This window comes from Serpula lacrymans (assembly GCF_000218685.1).
Source record: "Serpula lacrymans var. lacrymans S7.9 unplaced genomic scaffold SERLAscaffold_1, whole genome shotgun sequence".
Taxonomy (NCBI): Eukaryota; Fungi; Basidiomycota; class Agaricomycetes; order Boletales; family Serpulaceae; genus Serpula; species Serpula lacrymans.
The window spans coordinates 2,229,434-2,250,572 of record NW_006763290.1 but is presented as its reverse complement, the minus strand read 5'-3'; the positions used below and the strand labels follow the sequence as shown (position 1 = coordinate 2,250,572).

The window sequence follows — 21,139 nt, the reverse complement described above, 5'->3', positions numbered from 1 at the left end:
ATTTGTGCATCAAATTCATTGGCTAGCTGATGCTCTGCAAGTATAGCCAGGGAGAACATTGATGCCATGCTAATGGGCAAAGAGAGGTGCATGCGACTGATAGTAGGAATGATGTGGTCAATAATTAAATTTCCCTTGACAGTTCCTTTTTAAAGCTTGTAAGAGGTATACAAGAGGTGACTATCTTCAATTCTTACCTTTCTTTGGCATTCTGAGCAAATTTGCAAGGTCCTATGGTGAAGTGCCCTCCATGGCAGCAACTAAAACACAAAGACCCAGACCAGCAATAAGTACTAATAAATATATGGAGCCTCCACCAGCAAGGGCTGATAACTTGCTTTCAGTCAAGTGCCAGGCTTGGAACGTCCTTTTGCTGGGTTTGTTGGACAGATGCGCAGTTTATTGAATATGAGAGAAAGACAAGTGTACTTATCTTTGACATTTTGTGACAAGCTGCATAAGGTTGATCATCAGAAGAAAGTTGAGGGCTATGTTCTTGCCACTAAGTCTCTTGCAACAAGAAACAACTGACATAAGGGATTCACCAAGATATGCTCCCTCCTGGATTGCAGACTTGACATTCAGGAGCCAAGCTTCTGGGTTGTGCGTGTCAGAGCCCCAACGAGCGGATGAAAGAGTGGCAATGATAACATTGACATTCTTGCTTGTGTTAATCCAGGGTGTTACAACCAAGAGTTAGTTACTCTGGAACACAACTCAGACAAGCAAGAAGAGTAATGAGAGGGAGTGGTTACCCCTTAAGATGCGACCAAGTTAGTTGTGGGTAAACAACAAGAGAACTCACTGAGGAGTCTCCTGGATCTATTGAGGTTTATACACTACTACAGTGTTGTTTGTACATATATACTATACAGTTCATGGAGGCAGTGGCTGATGATGTCATGGGGCATAGCCCGTGTGACCAGCTCCAATGCATGAGAGACTTGTAGCTAAACATAAGAAAAAGGCAGCGCAGTGCAAGAAGGTGGAGTTTGAACAAAGATGGAAAGTGCCGCATGGCACAGTGTGTGAAAACTACAAAAGAAAGTCGAAGAGGAGAATAAAAATTAAAGGTCTGAAAATTGTGTATTGTAACACAGGGACTACTCCGTTATCGCCATGTACCTTTGCCACCCTGATGCTGCAGTGCAAAAGTAATACCACCCCTAGGACAAGGGCAATGGGGCTCTGAAGCTGGTGCCAGGTCTTGAGGTTGTTGAGTTTGTTGTCTTGTTGCTCTGGATTTCCCTCAATTGCTTTGTATGCTTGTATTGGATAGGTTGATTGATTCGGAACCAAAATCTTGGAGTGTATCAGTGCCAGTAGGAAGATGAGACTCGTCCAACCAGGGAAGCATGTTTGGTAGTGCTGATTGCTCTTTAGGCAGGTTATTAAATTAGTTGCAGTATTAGATGGTGCTGTTGGCTCTCCAAAGAGGAACCAGAAAGAAAAATGTAAACATACCTAGTGAGGTTTCAACTAACAATAACTTGGATTCAGATAGAACTGACAAATATATTATATCAGCTGAGGATAGCCAGATCAGAAATCAAACTTGAAAGCTCACCTGGCAATGCAGACAAATTTGATGGGTACAATGGAAACATTGATAAGTTGCTCTGAAAGTTGACCAGGCCTTCAGGTAAGTCTTGGATACCATTGAGTATTTCCACCAGATGCATGAGGTCATTCCTATGCATGCTCAGTGCATGTTGTGCAAGCATTCAAGCAACATCCTCTTTAGGAAGGTGTGCAAACGTCTGAGTAACCTCCACTTTAGGAAAATGTGCAATCACATGTCCCCTCCAAAAGCAGCAAGTGCTCACCTTGCTGAGCACTTCCTGCTTTTGGACACACAGCTATTTTATCTTGCCTTGCTCACCTATGCCTGCAGGTTCCAGCTCAAGGAAGTATGGCTTCCACAGGCCTCTGTCAGGGCCAGCTTGCTGCTAAGTATCAAAATTGTGTTGCTCACCCATCATTGAAATTTCTCCTAGGAATCTTGCCATGGCCACACTCAATGTAAGTAGATTGTTGGTTTGCACCATAGTTTTTAACTTTATACTCCAATAGCACCCAAATTCTTTGGAAGGTTTTCCCATCAGACGCCACAGTACCCCACCAACCAAACCCAAAGTACATCTATCCCATTATTTTATTGATTTCTCTCTCACTTATCCCGTTCCAGTTCAACACTTTCCTATTTAAAGGACCTAAGCAATATTATCACACCTTTATGGACCCCCTTATCAAGGCAGAGGCAGCTACCTTAAAGAGTTACTGCACCCTTGAAGACATGCTCCACATCCTATTTCCCCTATCTAAACTCTTCCCATCTACACTGGGTGCTCTTCCTCAAGAAAACCCCTTGTTCACTGCCTTCAAATGCCTTTGACATGAAGGGCTTTACTCATCTGAGTCAGGGAAGTGGACTGCTGCAAGTTCCTGCCCGGATTTGACTAAACCATGGAGCCCTGGCTCAGAAGAAGAGGTCGCAGATTTTCTGAACTATCTGGTTCACAAAGTTGATCAGCTTGTGGATTCTGGCACCTTCAAGAGGTCCAAATGGTGGACTTCTGCATATGCTGTCCAAGCAGTCAGTGATGCTGGTGGAAGGCGCCGCCTTGATCTCTTGTACTCATATCCTCCAGTGACATGTCTTATCCCTATAAGCTCCCTCCCGCAAGTATGAGAAATGCCAACAGTCTTGGCGAGCTCAAGGACCGAGAGGAAAATAAAGCCTCTTTTGACAAGGTTGTTATAGTAATTATAGCCCTATCAATGGAATTATAGCACTATACTGGTATTTTTATAGTCACTATAGCTCTATCAATGCAATTATAGCCTTTATAGCACAAAATTTAGCTAAAAACAAAACCATAATATTCATAATTTAAATTTACCATAATGTTTGATAAGCGTATTTACTATTAAAATTGTTGAGATAAATTTTTGCACAAACATCCAAAACATTACTGTGAGTCCAATTAAGTGGACAAGTATCTCTATTTCCCCCAAAGACTGGAATCAAATGACAAACCTGTCTAATTGCAGAAAAAGGTATAATATCACCAGGCAGGTAGCCAGAAGCATTAGGCCCAGGTTTGGTGACATAGTATATCATATAGTTGTTTTCAGCTGTTTGCCTTAGATAATTGAACCATTCAACATAAGCCAAATGATCTTTGGGCCAGTGGGCCAGTTAGAAGGGGCACTATGTGTGCCATATAAAGTTGTAGGTAACTTGAAGATCACTCTGAGACGTCCAACTCTTGTGCCTGGTACAAATTTTAAACAGATAGTAGATAGAGCTTTATATTGACAAAACCGGATAAACCCGGTCTCTCCAAAGCAGCCATTGTTCTCCATGGAGTCACCATTGTTCTCCTAGGAGCACAATTGTACTCCTAGGAGTCATTATACTGTAGCGAGTAGCACCTCCGATTATAAGTAGTAGGGGGTTTAGTATAGGAATACCTCAGTCGTTTCTATAGCCTCTCGGGCAGCGGCTGAGGTATGTTACATTAAATTTATTAGAGATCACCTTAAACTAACATCTATTATAGTTTCACTTAGGTAAATAATAAAGTCGTTTCTATAGCCTCTCGGGCAGCGGCTGAGTTTTACTTAGTTTTATTATATATTATGGAACTTGCCTGTCAAACCTGTTGATTCACAGTTATTGGAGTTCAATACTATAATAGTATCAAACCTAGGATGCTGTTCACTAACGCTTGAGGGTTTTGCCTTTACAGCATCCATTTGGTTATCAAACAAGTCCACATCTTTTCCAAGAGTCTCAAGGGAGAATTTGAATGAGTGGAAAACATCAAGGTTTTGAAATAGAAGAGGATAAGATCTTGTTTGTGCTCTGGAATGGGGCTACTGTAATTTTGAATTAAGGTAGATTTTGAGTACGTCCTCAAAGCCTGGGCAAGAGTGCTTCTCCATGATAGATATAAGTGATTGCTGGGATTTGCTTGGATTCTTTGCGATAATGATATGCTATCCTGAGACTTGGCACAAAGGAAAACATCTTCATCGTCTTTTTCCATGCTCGTTTTAAGATAACTCTCAAAAGTAAATATTTTTTCCCTACACAACAGCCAGGTGATCATTTGAGGAGCTTCATTCCTCTTATTGGAGGCCCTCCATCCATCTTTAGCAAAGTCTATATGAAATCTTTCAAACATCTCTGTATTATAGTTGTTGGTGGTGCCAAGCCATGTGATAAACCCCTGGTAGTGTAAGAGGGAAAAAAATTTAGGTATATTGAAATGGTCCCTGACTCCCAGACGGATAAGGATATCTTTGTGTTGGTGAAAAATATTGAGAGATTGAGCAATGTAGCCCAAGGTTGTATCACCATGTGTTGGGTATTGTGCTATCTGAATAAAGTCTAAAAGTGATTGATAGGTGATGGTAGTATGACATGGAAGTTTGCCAATGAGGCGTCCCAATAGTATCTTTGCCATATCTTTCTTTTCATTCCCCCCTATCCAATCAAGAGCAAAAAAGCCATTCTTGAAATAACAAACACCAAAGCAGGGATGAAGTGCTCTGATGCGTGCATCAAGTTCCTTAGGATCTAGTAGTTGCTGGCACCAATGCACCATGTGCTTCAAAATGCCCTGGTATAAGTGATGGAGGACATCAGAAGTGATTGCAATATGGATGTTACAGTGAGGAAACCCAGTTCAAGAGGGCTTGTAGACGGATCCAGATACTAGTTGCTCCTTGCACCTCTCTTGAAACTGATGGAATGAATGTGTATCTTCCTTAGCCTTGTTGATTACTGATTCTGTCCATTGATCAGTATGTGGCTCTCCTGCAGTAGAGGCTGAAAGCTCTTTTGGAGGTTGCTTGCATTTGGGGCAGGTACCATATCTTGAGCACCTCACCAGACACTGCTCTGGATAATTGCCCTCCCAACTTTTTATAATGGGTCCAAAATAATCTTCATCAACTCATGAAATAGTCTCTGCACTCTGGATGACTTTTTTCTTGAAGCATGCAGATACCCCCAGAGCATGATTGGAGCATGGACAAGAAGGGAATGCAGATAGGAGGTGGTTGAAAGAGTAGTGGGAGTACATTTTACTTTGACAGGACAAAGAAGGACATCTATCAAGTTTCAAGCAACAACCTTGAGCTCATCACTGTGATCGAGTATATTTTGGCTGCTGGCATTTGTATGAAGCCCTTTTTTTATTTTGAAAGATGGGCCATTTCCTGATGTATGAGGCCTTAAAGGCGTTGGGAGGTACACTATCTATGTTATGCTAGTTTTATTTTACTGATTCTCTCTGTCTGTCTCTTTTTTTTTCAGCATTTCACACACACTGAATGGCTGGACGGACCATGACATATGTGAGAGATGGTTCAGTGATGTGTTTATTCCTGAAGCCAGCTCTCACCGTGTCAATAACAAACCTAGTATACTGACCCTTGACGGCCATAGCTTGCATGAACAATCCGCCATCCAGAGAATTGCCTACAACAACCATATCATTATTTTTTGTTTCCCCTCAAATGTAACAATCAAGAGTTTGTTACTCTAGCGCACAACTTGGACAAGCAAAGAGAGAGAGAGAAAAAGGGATCACCCCCCAGGTTTCAATGGGTTTGTTGTACTAGACAACAAGAGGACTTACTGAGTCCTTCCCTATGTATTGCTCCCCTATGTATTGCTCCTGTATATATACTAAAATACATGAGGTACTGTACAGTTGTAAATAAAGTTTAAAGTCCGATGTTTAGCATGTGACCAGTCACATGATGAGTCTAGACATTGGTCAGGTGTTGTGTCACATGACTTGGTCATGTGACTATGAAAAGTCAAAAATGTAAAGTAAAGTAAATGGTCACATGACTGGTCATGTGACTTAGAAAAATAAAAGTAAAAGTGCGAAAAGTGAAGCGTAAGTAGGTAATGGTACATCAATTGTAACATCAAAAACCATGCATAAATTGCAGCCTCTTGACGTCATTGTCTTCTCGCCAGTTCAAAGGAAGTGGGCCACTCACACCAGCCAACTTGCTCTTGATTGGATCCTTATTGACAGGTATAACATTGTACATGAGTACATGAGAGTTCACGCTGTTGTCATGCCAGAACTCATCCGCACGGCCTTCAAACAGATGGGGACTTAACCTTTCAATCCAAATATATTTACTGATGACAACTTTGCCCTGAGCCATGCCACCTCATCCTCTGCACACTTCCCCCGGTCCTACCCTGATGTCGCCATGTCAAGCAACAAATCCGATCATCCCTCCAACAGCAGCAGCAAGATGGATGAGTCAGTGGGTAGAATTAGTGAGGTTGAGGATGAGATTGATGATGAGGACAAGGACAAGGAGGGAGATGAAGAAAAGAAGGATGAGCATGAAGAAGACAATGGAGAAGATGAAAAAGAGGATGGTATCCTCTTCCCCTCTCCCTCCCTCAGCTCCTCCACTCAATCTGACCTCTCTCCCGAGCTGATTAATTGGCCCTGCCTGTCAGAATCACCTGCATGCTCTCTAGAGCCATCTCCTTGTCCATCTCCAGGTTGCTCCCTTTCCCCACTTCCTGTTACGATAACACATTTTTGGACCTTTAATTTTCATTCTCCTCTTTAACCTTTTTACTGTAGTTTTCACACTCCGTGCCATGCGGCACTTTCCCTTTTGTTCAAACTCCTCTTCCTCGCGCTGCCTTGCCCTTCTTCTTATTTTAGCTACAAGTCTCTCACGCAGTGAAGCTGGTCACACAGGCTGCGCCCTCTGACATCATCAGCCACTGCTTTATCAACTGCATAGTACAACATGCACAAACAACCTGTAGTAGTATATATACCTCAATAGATCCAGGAGACTCCTGAGCGAGTCCTCCTGTTGTATCCTCACAACTAAGTTGTTGAAGTCTAAAGGGTAACCACTCCCTCATCATCCTCTCTATAGTTGGTTCTAGTTGTGCGCCAGAGTAACTAACTCTTGGTTGTTACACTTCCCTCTCACTTTCACGCATTGCTGGCCTCAATCTCCCAGGAAATGTTGGTTAAATCTACCGACCTGGTCCAGAGACAGCTCCATCTCCATCTCCCTCTCAACTTGGGCAGGACCTCCTCCCCTCTCTAACGCCTTCTGAGGTCATTCATCCACACACACTCTCTCTGTCCGGCAGAGGACATCAGCACCAATATTATATGCACTCCTCTTCCTCCTCTCCGCGGTCATTGAACGTGGTGCTTACAGATTGGCAATGGTTAGCATTGAACAAGATCAAAGAAGAACTCACCCAAAGCTTCTCACTGAGCTTGTTTCAACCCAAACACAGCTCAATCTCATTGAGCAAGACTGAGCACATCTTCTGGCATGTAGCCAGAAGCTAGAGGAGGATTTAGGTTGGGTGCAGGCAGAAAGGACACCGCAAATGCCCATTGCACTATCATCTCCCGTGTGGTTGAGGAAACACGCAAGCAGCTGGGAGTGGTGACTAAGAAGAAGCAGCATGGGACAGGAAAAATCAAGGCTTAGTTTGTTACTCACCCAGCTTTAAAGGCACATTTCAATCAGGAAGAGGCTGAGCGCAGCAAGAAGGTGAAGGGGAGGGCAGCGAAGGATGCACAGAAGGCCATGGATGAGGCTGTCCATGCCGTGCGAGAAGCCCCTGTTGTCCTACAAATGCAAGGACGACCTCATCACAGCCGCTGGGGCGCTGCAACTGTCAACCACTGGGACGGTCAAGGAACTCATCACTAGGATCAAGATATACCTGGATGAGCACGGGGAGCTGGCCGGCCAGCCTCACTTTGCTGGATTATTTGGCCATCACACCCCAAACATGTCTTCCTCTGCAAGTGGGTCTGGCTCTTCTTCAGCCATCTCTTTGCCTTCACCCCACTCTCCCGCTTTCCCCTCTGCACAATCTGCAGTGTACTTGCATGCATACACCCCCCAGCTCCTCCCCCAAATTACTCAGCAATACCCCTCCTCATACATGTCCTCCCATGCACCCCCCTTGTGTTCTTACACTCTGCCAGGTCCAAATGACAAGCCTGGTACCATTTATTGCAGTCCAGATGGTCCTTATGGCTATATGTGGTTATAAATTTGTATATAGTTCTCCATCAATACATGTGCTTTTCTCAAATTTTGTGTGATAAAAAGTTGATATATTCTACTAAAATTTTCTACTACAATTCCTACTATTATTGAGCTGGGGACTTGGGCGAATTTTCTGCTCTTGATAGTGCCGAGCGGGATTTTAACATGGCTTCTGTGCCCTCTCTGTGACAGTATGTTACTTTTGTGATGTCCAAATAGCCCCCCCATCTGAACTGACAGTTGACAATAGTATAGTAATTCTAACGGCTGCTGGATCCGGATTTGGTCGTTACAAAACACCACGGGCAGGACCGGATAATGGACACGCTGGCTAGAGCACAATTTGCACAAAAACGCTAAGAGCCCGTTCGGGTGTGCATCTTTTCGCAAGCTTGGGCGTCTTACAGCTCCAGAATTGAGTCGGAGTTCAATTACAAAGAGTCGGAAAGATCACGTCCCCAATTAGGAAGTAACACTTCATTGCTGAGTCAATGAACACTAGAAGTGAAGATTGTGAAGATTGCTGGGCCCGTTTAAAACGACATCTTGTTGTACTCCAACTAATCTTACAGTGCCAACAACAGGATGACGATGACATTGTTTTTGCTGCCAATGTAGCCGGCCTTGCAGTAGTGTCTTACAGCGAGGGCCTCTACAATAAACACCCTTATCATACCTCCTCACTGACCGGACAACAATGGGTGAAGGAGCTCATAGATGGACATCTGGAGTGTATCCGTTGTGCATTGGGGGTACATGTAGAAGTATTCGAGTTTCTCGTTCGGATCCTACAAAAAGCGGGGTATACAGACTCCAAGCACGTTAACCTCGAGGAGAAGCTTGCCATCTTTCTATATGGATGCGTTACCGGCCTCACAATTTGACATCTCGGTGAGCGTTTCCAACGCTCCAATGATACAATATCTAGGTAATTATCTCCCTATATTTTATCTATATCTACTAACATCTATTATAGATATTTTCGCAAAATGTTAACCGTCTTCTCGTCAAAGCCCATTTACACAACATTCATCCATCTACCATTAGCGACAGATCCAACACCACCAGAGATTGCCACCAACCCCAAATTCTTTCCCTACTTTGCAGATGCACTCGGTGCAATTGACGGAACCCACATACCATGCAGTCCCCCCGCTTCTGAACACCACATGTCTCGAAACCGCAAAGGCAGTGTGTCCCAGAACGTTCTGGCATGCTGTTCGTTTGACTTACAGTTTCTCTACGTTCTGACTAGCTGGGAGGGCTCTGCAGCCGATGCATCCATTTATCTAGATGCTCAAAAGCACAATTTGTGTGTTCCCAAGGGAGAATTTTACCTTGCCAACGCTGGTTTTGCATTGTGTGACCAGCTGATGGTTCCCTACCGTGGTGAACGGTATCATCTGGCCAAGTGGGGTCGTGCAGCTGTCAGGCTGAAGAATGAGCGGGAACTATTCAATTTGCACCGTGCTCAGGCCCGGAACTGTGTCAAACAGATCTTTGGGGTCTTGAAATGTTGATTCAGGATCCTCTCATGTGCGCCAGAATACAACATCTCACTACAGGCTCGTATTCCATCAGCCCTTTGTGCTATCCACAATGCCATTTGTATCTACAATCCGAACAAGCTCCATGATCTCCTGTCGCCCAACAAGAGTGCGCCTATCAATAACTTTGGGACATTATGAAAAGTAGCTCCCAACAAAGCTGCAAGATTTTGCGGCAACTCCATTTGTGCAGAGGTGGTGAGACAAATGTGGGTTGATTACCATCATGAGTTGAGGGCGAGAGGGGATCCAGCCGTCTTGGATGAGGAGGCCTTAGCCATGTTAGCAGCTGACAATGAGTAGCGTGGAAGATCAGGTAGTACCCTGATGTCTATTCTCTGACAAATTACACGAGCAAGTTCTGATGCAATACTTTATTGAGTGGGGCTAGCAAAAGATACAGATACAACAACAGCAAAAGAGATACAACGTAAGAAAAGGGCTACATAAAATAAGAGAGAGAAACTTCAGTTGTTAGCAGTATAGCTTGATGGGTATGCAGCAAGCTGGGCCAACCTCTTATCCACCCATATTTTAAGCAGGTTTTCCCACCCGGTCTCAACAATAGCCAGGTAATTGTTCATCATGCGCTCATTATCACAAAGAAGATTAATCAGCGCAACTTGCTGTTCGTTGCCAAGATGACCCTCCAGCTCTCCAATGGTCTTGATGGCAATATTCCTGGCCGACGGGGCAGGGAGTGCGCCCGCGGAGGTTCCAATGCTTTCCAAACTGGCGAGGAGACGATTGTTGAAAGTATCCTGGGAAGTTGCTGATCTTTGACTCTGTTGATAACGATTGCGCTGGATGAGCGCACAGTCTTGCAGGAGAGTGCCGATGACAAAGACATCGCTAAGACAGAAGCAGGAGCCGAGTGTCCTGATAGATACTTCAGTTTTGTAGTCGGAGTAATGAGGGTGCTGGATTTGCAATCACTATAGGAAGCAGATTTGATGGGGCTCATGGTAATGGTGCTGGAAGGTGGTCTCATAGGTGAAGACGAAGGAAGGCTGGTGGGTGCAAACATGGTGGAGGCTAGAGGTGTAGCGGCTCAGTCTTCATCACCTTCAACTATTTTGTCTTCATTTGTTTCATCCTCATTGACGTCCTCATTAACATTGACTTCCATAACATCCTCTCCGCCCACTGCGTCCTCTGCAAGATCAAGCACATCGCCAGCCTTGCCAGTGGCTGTGACAGCTTCTGAAGCGCAGAAAACATGCAACCCTTAAGAACTCCAGTCATGATCATCAGCATGTCATCATACCAGGGCCAGCCTTCATTCATGAAGTGCTTGTAGGCTTTTTTCTTGTTGGGACAACTCTGTAAAAAGGTTTAATATTCTAGGAGGAAAACAGGGGGGCAGCAACACCCACCTCAATTATAGCGGTCCACACAGAGCGGTTTGCATCATTCATGTTGTGGGCCTTATCAGGGTTATACCCAAGGCCTGAACAATGTTGCACGAGGCAATTGACATCATGAAACTCAGACTTAAGCTAATAGAAGGTGAGCAAGTAATCCATTAGCTGTGTATGGCAGTCAACTTACGGCATTCCATTTGGACCTAACAGCCTCGACATCTTTTGCCCTCCCCCTCGTCTTTGTCTTCTCCAATTCTAATACGGAAAAACGGGGGCTTGAAAGAGCCCTTTTCACCCTCTCCCCTCTTGGCAAGCGCCAATTTTACCAACACCTTTTTATCCTTGTTCATCCATACACATTTGGGTCGAGGAATGGCTCTTTGTTTCCCTGGAACTGCAGGTTTTTTTGATGTTGCGATCTTGTCTGATGGTGGCATTTTCTTGAGGCGGCTATGGAGGGGGTATGGAGAGGATTTCTTCGACCTGGTGGAAGTAGCGCAAACGATGTTTAACCGCAGGAAGTTGCAGTTATAGAAAGATATTGATTGATAATGATCTCTAGCAGCCCTTGACCACTATGGCCTACGACGACGTCCCTGGGCCAGGACCATCATGGTTCATGTCACACATAGTCACAAATTTTGGCAGCTCAGCATGTATTGGCGCTTCAAAAAATCTCAAGACCTAGAGGTACTTTTGCAAAAAGACGCGCACCCGAACAGGCTCTAAAATTCCAGCCACTGAGGTGACCTGGATGGATTACTTCAGATATTATTAAACAATTTGTGATAGCTCAACTAACTTGTATACTATTTTTTTGAGTAATAGCTGAGATGATTTGGTTCTAATTTGGGGCTTCATGTGACTGGTTCTTTAAAAAATATGTTTGTACTGCTGATTTTTATCAAAAACCAGTCATGTGAAGCCCTGAGCCAGGACCAAATCATCTCAGCCATTACTCAAAAAATAGTAAACAAATTAGTTGAGCTGTCACAAATTGTATTTTAATAATATCTGAAGTAATCCAGCCAGGTCACCTCAGTGGCTGGAATTTTAGTGTTTTTGTGTGAATTGTGCTCCAGCAAGCTTGTCCATTGTCCGATCCTGCCCGTGGTGAAAATTCTCAAAAATATTTAACTTCAGCTCGGATAGTTCCGAGATCAAGTGTCCTATGTAAAACTTGAGGGAGTTTTCCTGTGACGTGGTGTAGCAATGTCTAGAATCCCTGTTCCCTCGCAAGCCCCTTCACCTCATAAATCCGCAGCCAATTTCTCGACGATGGATCGATCTTCTTCGCCTCTTTCTCAACAGATCCGTCACCCACAATTAACCTCGACGTCCATGTCTAGTCTGTCTGTGTCAGAGACCAGGAGAAAGCAAACCAAAAGGGATGAGGTCAGTCTTGTCCTGACTAGCCCAGTTATCCGTTCGATTTTTTTGGTTTTTGTATTGGGAAAGTTTCCGTGAAGTTTATTACTCATATTTTTCTACAGGCAATTCGCAAAAGGATCGAGTCAGAACTATCGCGGAAGCGAGTTATACCCCTGACTCAGAATATCAGTGGACGAAGCAAGCGTTCTAGCAGGTCAGCGGTTACCAGAGGTACCGTCGCAGCGTTAAGGCCAAGTCTGGCTTTAACCGTCCCGGAGAATATCACGGTCGCAGAAGCCAGTCAGCTCTGTGCCGCCAAACGAACTGATTGCGTTCTTGTCGTGGATGAGGAAGAGGGCTTGAGCGGCATTTTCACGGCTAAAGACTTAGCATACCGGGTTTGTCATGTGTATATCCAGAATTACCGTACCAAGCTCATAGCTGTTTGAGCCAGGTAACAGCAGATGGCCTCGACCCTCACACTACTCCAGTGAGCCAGATCATGACGCGAAGTCCCATGGTGACCCGTGATACGACTAGTGCTACTGATGCTCTTCAATTGATGGTGCAGCGGCACTTTAGGCACTTGGTGTGTCAGAAACTTATAATTTAGCAACGATGAATTAATATAATTTCCAGCCGGTCTGCAATGAGGAGGGTAATGTTGTTGGCCTACTTGATATCACCAAGGTATTTCATGAGGCATTGAACAAAGTGGAGCGTAGCTCGTCTGCTTCCGAAAAGCTTTACAATGCTCTTGCAGGTGTGCAGTCGGAGCTAGGACCGGGAATGACGTCAAACCCTCAGGCTGCAGCAATGCTCGCCTATGTAGACGCTCTAAGGGAGAAAACGGCTCTGCCTGATCTCACTACGGTCATTGATCGCTGTGTACAGCCCGCGACCGTGACGCCGAAGACGACGGTGCGTGAAGTTGCCAGGCTCATGAGAGAGAGGCGAACAACCGCAGTTTGCGTCATGGAATTTCCGGCCGCAGTCTCAGATATGTTTCCCAAAGTTGTGGGCATCTTCACCAGTAAGGACATCGTGTTAAGGGTTATAGCTGCTGGGCTAGATGCGGGCATGTGCAGTGTCATCAGAGTAATGACCCCGCACCCTGATACGGCACAACCCAGCATGAGCGTTCATGATGCGCTGAAAAGAATGCATAGTGAGTGGAAAATACTGTACTACTGCAGCATGCTAAAAAGTCTCAGACGGGCACTATCTCAACCTGCCAGTGGTTGATTTTGACGGTCAATTGATGGCTATCGTTGACGTCTTAAAGCTCACATACGCAACGCTAGAGCAGGTCAGTGGTTTACGACAGGACAGAAATCTTGAATAATCTCAACTATGATGGATTTCCAGATGAATGCCATGACCGCAGACACTGCGGAGGGAACCTGGGATAGTCAAGGCGGGCCTATGTGGGGCAAATTCTTCGAGTCCTTAGGTGGCCAAGATGACAATGATTCTGTAGTATCTGGTTCTCATATCCCAGAAGAGGGTGTCATTGGGCAGCAACAACAGTCTTCATATTCCGAAGTGCATCCTAGCGATTCTGCTTCTTTCATAGGCGATGAGTTGACATCTGCGCTGGAGCCATTACCTCATGAAAAAGGTAGAATTGCCGCCCCTTCGATCACTGGTACATTAAACACTCTGGCCGATGATGGAACTTACGTCTTCAAGCTCCGTATGCCTAGTGGACGTACACACCGTTTTCAAGCCCGCCATGATAGTATGGAAACTCTTGAGGAGATAGTGCGAGGGAAGTTAGCAGCAGATCCGTTCTTCACCGAGTACACCGGTATGGTGGAGACGCGACCCGATCCGTGCGATTTCGATCTATCGTACACAGATGCGGATGGTGATGCGGTGTTAATCACCAGCGACAGCGATATTGTAGATGCGGTAAAGAACGCTCGTTCTGCAGGATCGGATCGTGTTGTCCTATTTGCTCAAGGCGGCAGGAGTTGGGTGAGTGCTGGATGGGAAGGAGAAGTGAGTACTACTCCATCAAAGGAGGTGGCCATTGGCAAGGAAGCGGAAATAGTGAAGGGGGCGGCATTAGTGAAGGAGGCAGCATTATCCCAGATATCTCCCGAAGAAGATACCATAATGGGTATGCCAAAAGATCTTATCTTGCCAACTAGTGTTGGTGCATTGGCTGTGGTGATCTTGGCTATCTTCACATTTTCGCGCATAGCTAAATGACGCATGACTAGATGGACATCGCTCGCTATCTTTTAAGTGGTGTAGAGATTTCTTTGATGGGATCTTTGAGCTCAGGCTGAGATCGATTTTCGTAGGGTATATGCCCCTTCACCTTAGATACAACATACACTTCTTTTGATTGCCTCGAGTTCCTAGTTTGGAGGTTGAGGCTAGACACTCAAGTCCAACAGAAAAGCATTTTTATTGCAGTACTAGACGTGAAAAATATCTCTATAAGAGACAAAACCATTAGCCTCGTTCAAGGTGCGTTTCGTAAGGAAATTGAGGAGAGAGAAAAGGTGTCGTCAGCGTGGAAATAGCATGACGAAGCGACGGCAGTAAACTTACGCTTGAGCCGAGACTGTAAATCAATAATAAACCTATATGAAAAACGTCAGGAAACCTAGAGGTTGAGATTGAATCAAGCATGCTTCAAGTTATATAAAAGCTTGGAAAGCATACCTTGACACCTCATCCACCATGCCTCGTCATCAACCCACTGCTCGCCAGCAGCGTCTCGACGACCTCGACGACTCGCTCATCTACCTCCTTCAACGCCTCATCCGCCGCACTTCTCCGGTGGCGCAGATCGAAAGCCAAAATTCAGAGGGCGACGCATCACGTGACGCGTCACTTGCGAGTTACTCCGTTATCTGTCGTACACTCAAAAGCATGGGTAGAGCACCAGGTTTGTGCGGAGTGGAGAAATGGATGTTTAGCAGTTGATGGCACCAATTTTCGCCTCTTCCAAAAGCCAAGCCACTATGGGGAGACATTCTTTGACAGGAAATCAAACTACTCTCTGAATTCTCAGGTAAGTAACATTATTTTGGAATTATATGAATAACCTGATGGTTTCCCTAGATTACCATCCTCCCTCATAATCTCAAGATTGTGGACTATGGATTAGGGCACACGGGCAGCACTCATGACTCTTCTGCCTTCCAAGATACTCTGATTTCGCATGACCATGAAGCCTTTCTGGAAAAAGATGAATGGATGTGGGCCGACTCTGCATATCCTATTACACCATGGTGTGTTGCACCATTCAAACAGGCACCAGGTCGTGGCCTCACTGTGAGGCAGTCTCAGTTCAACTACCAATTGTCACGCATCCGTATACGATGTGAACATGCCATTGGACTTCTCAAGATTCGATTCCAGTCTCTCAAAGAAGTACGCATCCAGATTGACTCAGTAAACAAGATAGACTCTGTTATTATCTGGATCTGTTGTTGTATCATTCTGCACAACCTCATTATTGAACATGAAGGCAAGGAATCAGGGGTTATCATTCCTAGAGAATGGCAACAGGCAATTGAAGGAGAAGTGGATGATAATGGGGAGGAAATTGATGCAGATGTGGATGATTCAAATCAACAAGGTCCTTTACCCCAGAATCCAACTCAGACACTTCGTGAAAGGCTTTTTGATTCCCTCTTTAGTAGCGACTTATACTGATCTTATTTCATGTATGATACACTCAGACAATATTACAGTATGCATTGTTCATCAGTACATAACAACGTAACAGCATAACAACATATTCAAACGGAAGTAACATCACAACAGCGTCTAAAACGGCAGAAAAAAAACATAAAAGTGGAAAAAATGAAACGGCAGAAAAAATGAAACGGCAGGGAAAAAATCATATACAGGCATACGAAAACACAGACAGCAGATAGTACATGAATCAAGGCAGTAATAAACAACAAAAACAAAATGTACTTCAGATCACAGTACGATCAGGCCCCATCCTCGTCCTCCACAATTCTATCGCCGTCTTCATTCCTGTCACCGTATAAATCGCCGTCTTCGTCAAACGAGTTGTGGGGGGGCATTGTGGGATTGGCGAAGTCAGTAGATTGGAGGACAGATGTCATGGTAGACATGAAGTCTTCACCTCCTTCGCTTAGCATTTGGGATAGGCCGACAGTGAAGTCGGATGTTCCGAGTGCGTTGGAGGTGGGACCTGGAGCGGCGATGGAGCTGGAGCTGGAGCTGGCGTTGAAAGAAGGGCCAGGTGCGGACAAATGGGGGGGGGGGAGGTCCTCCAGTCAGGTTCATCCGGTAGCGGAGTTCCATTGTGCGTTGTTCGTGAACCGCCCGCTTCAATCGCATCTCCTCGACCCTCTCATTACTCCCTTGGGTGTTTTGTTTGTGCACCATCTGCAGCTTCGCTAGCTCAAAGAGCGCGGCTGTAAGTTCGGCCCTGGCATCCTTGGCCGTCTTCAAATTCTTGCCCTGTGCAAGTGTTGTTGAATGTGCGTATTTCGCCCGCTTCAGGTCAGCTTCAGCCTTGATTCCATCACTCTCTGCCTGGAGAACAGGCTCCATCAACGCCTTCAAGCGGTCGCCCTCGGATTCGCACTTCTTGCCCTTCGTTTGCTTCGGCTCAGCCTTCTTCTTGGGCTCCGGATCCTCTAATTTGATGACGTTGCGGCTACATTTTGCCCGGGTTGAAGTGGGAGTAGTGGGACGAGGCAGGTGAATGGGTCGAGCAGGTGAACGTCTGCAAGCAGGCGACTGCCCCCGACCCAAAGAACCCCCCCCACTGAGCTGGCGCTGATGGCCAGTAACCGAGATGGGGGGACGGGTGATAGAAGCGGGAGGAATGGGGGCGACAGACCGAACCGCAGGGACGGAGGTGTCCGAGCCGTTACTGTTGATGGACAGGCTGGATAGTGAGGGGTCAGATGGGTTGAAGTCCAGGGAAGCCATATACGGGGTTGTGCTGGTGATTTGCCCGTAGTGCTGCTGGGGCTGCAGAGTAGCGGAGGGCAAGCTGGAGAGCGAAGGATTCGACCTAGATAGAATTTGCTGGGAGGGATTGCCGTATTGCGCATACACAGCCGCCTGCTGCTGCTGATACGGCGGCTGCTGCTGGTGCTGCTGCTGGTGCTGGTGCTGGTACGGCTGGTACAGCTGCTGCTGCTGCTGCTGCTGAGATGGCTGGTACGGCGCCTGGTGCTGAGACGGCTGGTACAGTGCCTGGTGCTGGGATGGCTGCTGCTGATAGCTGCTGCCGTCACCGTCATCCTGCTCGTGTTCGACCAAATCCCACCCGCCGCCCTGGAAATGTGAGTTCATGCCGCGCTGGAAAGCTTCATCATCACCCCTCATTGGAAACAGAACCGCCATAGCCTTCCCTGAGAGATCCTGACCATGAGCTGATGTTGCCGGCTTTGCATTATACTTCGGCAATGCACGCCAGAAGGTGCTGAGGCGGTCCCACCACGGGAATTTAGCACGAACTCGTTCTTTTAAAATCAGCAATCAAATCTAAGTATAAAATAAAATAAAATAAAAAACTCACCGATCGGACTGTTGTACAGGGCATCGGACGGATCCCCCGCCACAAGGCCACTACCAGTGGATCCTAAATCCCGCAGATGGCTTCGATATGCCTTGCTGAGGCTGATAGCGTTGATGTAGTGTCAATAAATAATAAATAAACAGTGAAATAAATACCTGGCAAGACGATGCTGCACTGACTCACCAAATCGTTGGCGATGGTGATCAACCGCGATACGCAAGTTCACATTGGAATCATTCTTGAAAACGTGTCTAGCGATCCTTCTATGTAAAGAGGCCTTTGTATGTTTAGTAGATCTTGAGGCATCCCGATTCTCTTCTTTGGCGACTGCAGTAGAATCTGAAAATAAAACATATCTACGTCTAGGATGTTTCTCAAGCCAGTCTACCAATCGATCTGTTCTTGGATTGGACCAATTAATCTGCGCAGGTTTGGGAATATTACCTTGGTTTTGAAGAGTCCGTAGTGATGCCGTTTGACAACTTGTATCGGTCGGAATGTAACGGCTCGGACTGTCAGCTGAGGGATTGTCAGAGGAGGTATCGTCGTCAGATTTTTGTGAGGCCATTGGACTACGCGTAGCTTAGGAGGGGGGGGGGGAGGCAGGCCAAGGCATGGCAAACGGCCGTGTTTGCAGGAAGTAAGGTTGAAGCACCGAATTCTATCGGAAGACTTGCCGTGTAGTTTATTTCTCGATTTATCTTGGATTTCTCAAAAAATATTATTTGGTGATTTCCAGGTATGAGCCTTCGGTTACTTGCCCCGCGTTCCATAACTGATGACATGGCCAGCTTAAAGCCAGAGTTCCCGAACTTCAGGCTTAAGCGGTCCCTTACAAAACGCATCTTGAACGAGGCTATTAACCAAAGAGGAAGAAGATTTTCCTGGTCCCAAAGGAGGCCAGGTGTGTCAATCATAAATTGACCGCAAAATGTATTGATTGGTCAATGTGAAATCTGAGCTTAGTAATTTTTCCCCCCTCTGCCACATGTATCAGCAATGCTTCGCACATCTTATCACATGAAATATATAAATCTTCCAATTCAATTCAATTCTTCCAATCCTGTTGCATATGGTGTGACAGAGTACAATTCAGATAACCATAGAGTTTCTGTATAAGTTCCCATCACCCATACGTGTGTTTGGCAGTAATTTGCTGGTATGGAAAGACTGCATTAGCTAGAATCATATTTAACAACCATGTATTGTGATCTGAAAATGAAAATACATGTACCCGGTCCAAAGGCATGATGTGGATGAGTTCTTGAGATCCGATTTGCAAAAGTTCAATTACACGACATCTTGCTGGCTTTGCATAGCAAATAAACTCTGCCACAAAACTGAACTCCCTATAGGGATCATTAGTGGGCTCAATTGGAGAGTATTTAGCAATAATGGCATAGAATTTTGTCTCGTCCTGTTGTCCTGATTGCAGGAAAGAGTGGTTGAGTTTGAAAATATTCTGAAGAGTCCCAGCTTTCTCTGGCTGGGAGACATCTCCAAGTGATCCCTTGCAGAAGATAATGCGGCGCTCAAGAGCTCTCGGTTGCATAGCGTAGCCCTTGCACAGATATTTTGGGTAAGGTCAGTGTATATTGTGTTACATTGTGTTCAGTGGAACCTGAAAAAAACAAAAAGTCAGTAAGCAATTGGTATTCTTCATCTCCTAGAAAACAGGGTGCCAATAGAGTGCTAGTATTGTACCCAGGCTGATCTGGATCAAGCAGATAAGCCACGTGTATACGGCACACGTCTTCCTTCCATGGCCTCCAAAGTTTGTACAGCTCCTGAAATTAACTTGCGCACTTCCAGGTCATCAGTGAGTATTGCACGGATATTGGCAGATTGACACATGGTCTCCATAAACATCTTTTCCATTTCACCTAGAATACATTATCAATATATGTTCATATAAGATTGCTACATAAAGTAGCTCCATAGAACATACCAAAAATTCTGTTTGTGTTCAGACGCTGTAGAACATGAATGTAACACTGATAGAATGGTGTGTTGTGTGAATGGACAGGCCCAAAACAATCCATGATGTCACCAATATGAAGGGCTGTGTGATAAACGGGCTTAAGCTGTTGGTCGGGATAAAGTGTTTTGATACCTTCAACATAGCAGAAGATGCTTGTATCTGTTTAGGTGACATCACTCACATATTGGCAATCCACACTGCAGTAACTAAATCCATCATGTTCTCCAGTAACATCTGTTGTTGGCCAGTGTCATTACATCATAAACGGATTAGTGTGATGAGGAGATGGATAGTGCAAATAATGTGCCAGTTGTCAGCTTTGAGCTTGCCTTGCAGGGTGGTGCCCCAGTCGGTAAGAGCAGGACTGACCAGGAGGGTAGTACCGTATTTTCCATATCTTCCCCATACAGCAAACATGACATCCTTCCCAAGCACATGGCGGTAAGGCATAGACTGTACATAAGAACCCATTTGGCTCTTGTTATCACTTGATGTGTTTATCTGTGCATAAATCATCAGAGACATATCACATTGTTATTCACTATAACACATACCCAAAGCTCAATAGCACAAAACAAATCCCCCTTGGAGGTGATCTGGTCATTGCGAGGTATTCTAGCAATCACATCCGAAAGATAAATCAGAGTTTTCGTGGTTGCCTGCCTGTAAACCATTTTGCATCTGAGTTGACTATTTCCAGTAAAATAATGAATGCATCTTGCTGCAGCTGGTGGAAGACAGTGTTTCACGCGGTTATCATTGTGAGGTTGCAAAGGAAGAACTCCTACATCTTCAAGGGGGTTGATGCCCATTGTTGCAACAAAATGACTGCTTGCATTATTGTCAGTCTCCATGTAATCCTCAAGGACAACTTTTGTGTTGGTAGACACATCATCCAAATTGCTAAAGGCGCCCTCAAACACTTCATCAGCTGATTCAGCAGACTACGATTCCACCGCGCTGGTTTTAGATGTTTTGGAAGACACACTATACATAGTTCTGACCCTCTCAAGAGAATTTGTACCTTCAGATACAAAATTGCCATGACATCACTAATTATAAAGGAAGATTAGATCAGGGAATCTAAATGTTTGACTAACTCACCCAAACACAGATATGATTTGCCAATATCCACTTAGTCCCAGAAACAACTTTGTGTCCTGAGCCGAGTATCAAATGCTCAACACAGATTGTATACAAAACCTTCTGTGGCGCATCTAGCAGGGTTTCCAGCAAAGTGGGCCGGTTTTTG

At 45.2% G+C, this 21,139-nt stretch overlaps 6 protein-coding genes across 6 annotated transcripts; 3 read left to right on the top strand and 3 right to left on the bottom strand.

The window, feature by feature from the left end:
• Positions 1 to 5,345: 5,345 nt before the first annotated feature.
• SERLADRAFT_342563 (uncharacterized protein) lies at positions 5,346 to 6,018 on the top strand (the record flags this gene model as incomplete). Its single annotated transcript, XM_007312323.1, has 2 exons — positions 5,346 to 5,520; positions 5,930 to 6,018. Coding segments are annotated over 2 exons (264 nt in total), but the record flags the coding sequence as incomplete, so codon positions are not given.
• A 231-nt stretch (positions 6,019 to 6,249) lies between these two features.
• Positions 6,250 to 7,746, top strand: SERLADRAFT_404642 (uncharacterized protein; the record flags this gene model as incomplete). Its single annotated transcript, XM_007312322.1, has 5 exons — positions 6,250 to 6,424; positions 7,066 to 7,133; positions 7,169 to 7,249; positions 7,366 to 7,476; positions 7,546 to 7,746. The coding sequence occupies 5 exons, from the start codon at positions 6,250 to 6,252 to the stop codon at positions 7,744 to 7,746; spliced, it is 636 nt and encodes a 211-aa protein (XP_007312384.1).
• A 2,359-nt stretch (positions 7,747 to 10,105) lies between these two features.
• On the bottom strand, positions 10,106 to 11,439 carry SERLADRAFT_404641 (uncharacterized protein; the record flags this gene model as incomplete). The annotated part of the gene is made up of 6 exons (XM_007312321.1): positions 10,106 to 10,527; positions 10,704 to 10,841; positions 10,865 to 10,961; positions 11,015 to 11,137; positions 11,190 to 11,257; positions 11,298 to 11,439. The coding sequence occupies 6 exons, from the start codon at positions 11,437 to 11,439 to the stop codon at positions 10,106 to 10,108; spliced, it is 990 nt and encodes a 329-aa protein (XP_007312383.1).
• Positions 11,440 to 12,214: 775 nt separating this feature from the next.
• On the top strand, positions 12,215 to 14,590 carry SERLADRAFT_432066 (uncharacterized protein; the record flags this gene model as incomplete). The annotated part of the gene is made up of 6 exons (XM_007312320.1): positions 12,215 to 12,397; positions 12,496 to 12,771; positions 12,828 to 12,962; positions 13,013 to 13,541; positions 13,588 to 13,682; positions 13,742 to 14,590. The coding sequence occupies 6 exons, from the start codon at positions 12,215 to 12,217 to the stop codon at positions 14,588 to 14,590; spliced, it is 2,067 nt and encodes a 688-aa protein (XP_007312382.1).
• A 1,903-nt stretch (positions 14,591 to 16,493) lies between these two features.
• SERLADRAFT_454815 (uncharacterized protein) lies at positions 16,494 to 17,034 on the bottom strand (the record flags this gene model as incomplete). The annotated part of the gene is made up of 2 exons (XM_007312319.1): positions 16,494 to 16,641; positions 16,694 to 17,034. Coding segments are annotated over 2 exons (381 nt in total), but the record flags the coding sequence as incomplete, so codon positions are not given.
• A 395-nt stretch (positions 17,035 to 17,429) lies between these two features.
• Positions 17,430 to 18,559, bottom strand: SERLADRAFT_454814 (uncharacterized protein; the record flags this gene model as incomplete). Its single annotated transcript, XM_007312318.1, has 4 exons — positions 17,430 to 17,455; positions 17,489 to 17,850; positions 17,907 to 17,969; positions 18,090 to 18,559. Coding segments are annotated over 4 exons (834 nt in total), but the record flags the coding sequence as incomplete, so codon positions are not given.
• Between the last annotated feature and the right edge of the window lie 2,580 nt (positions 18,560 to 21,139).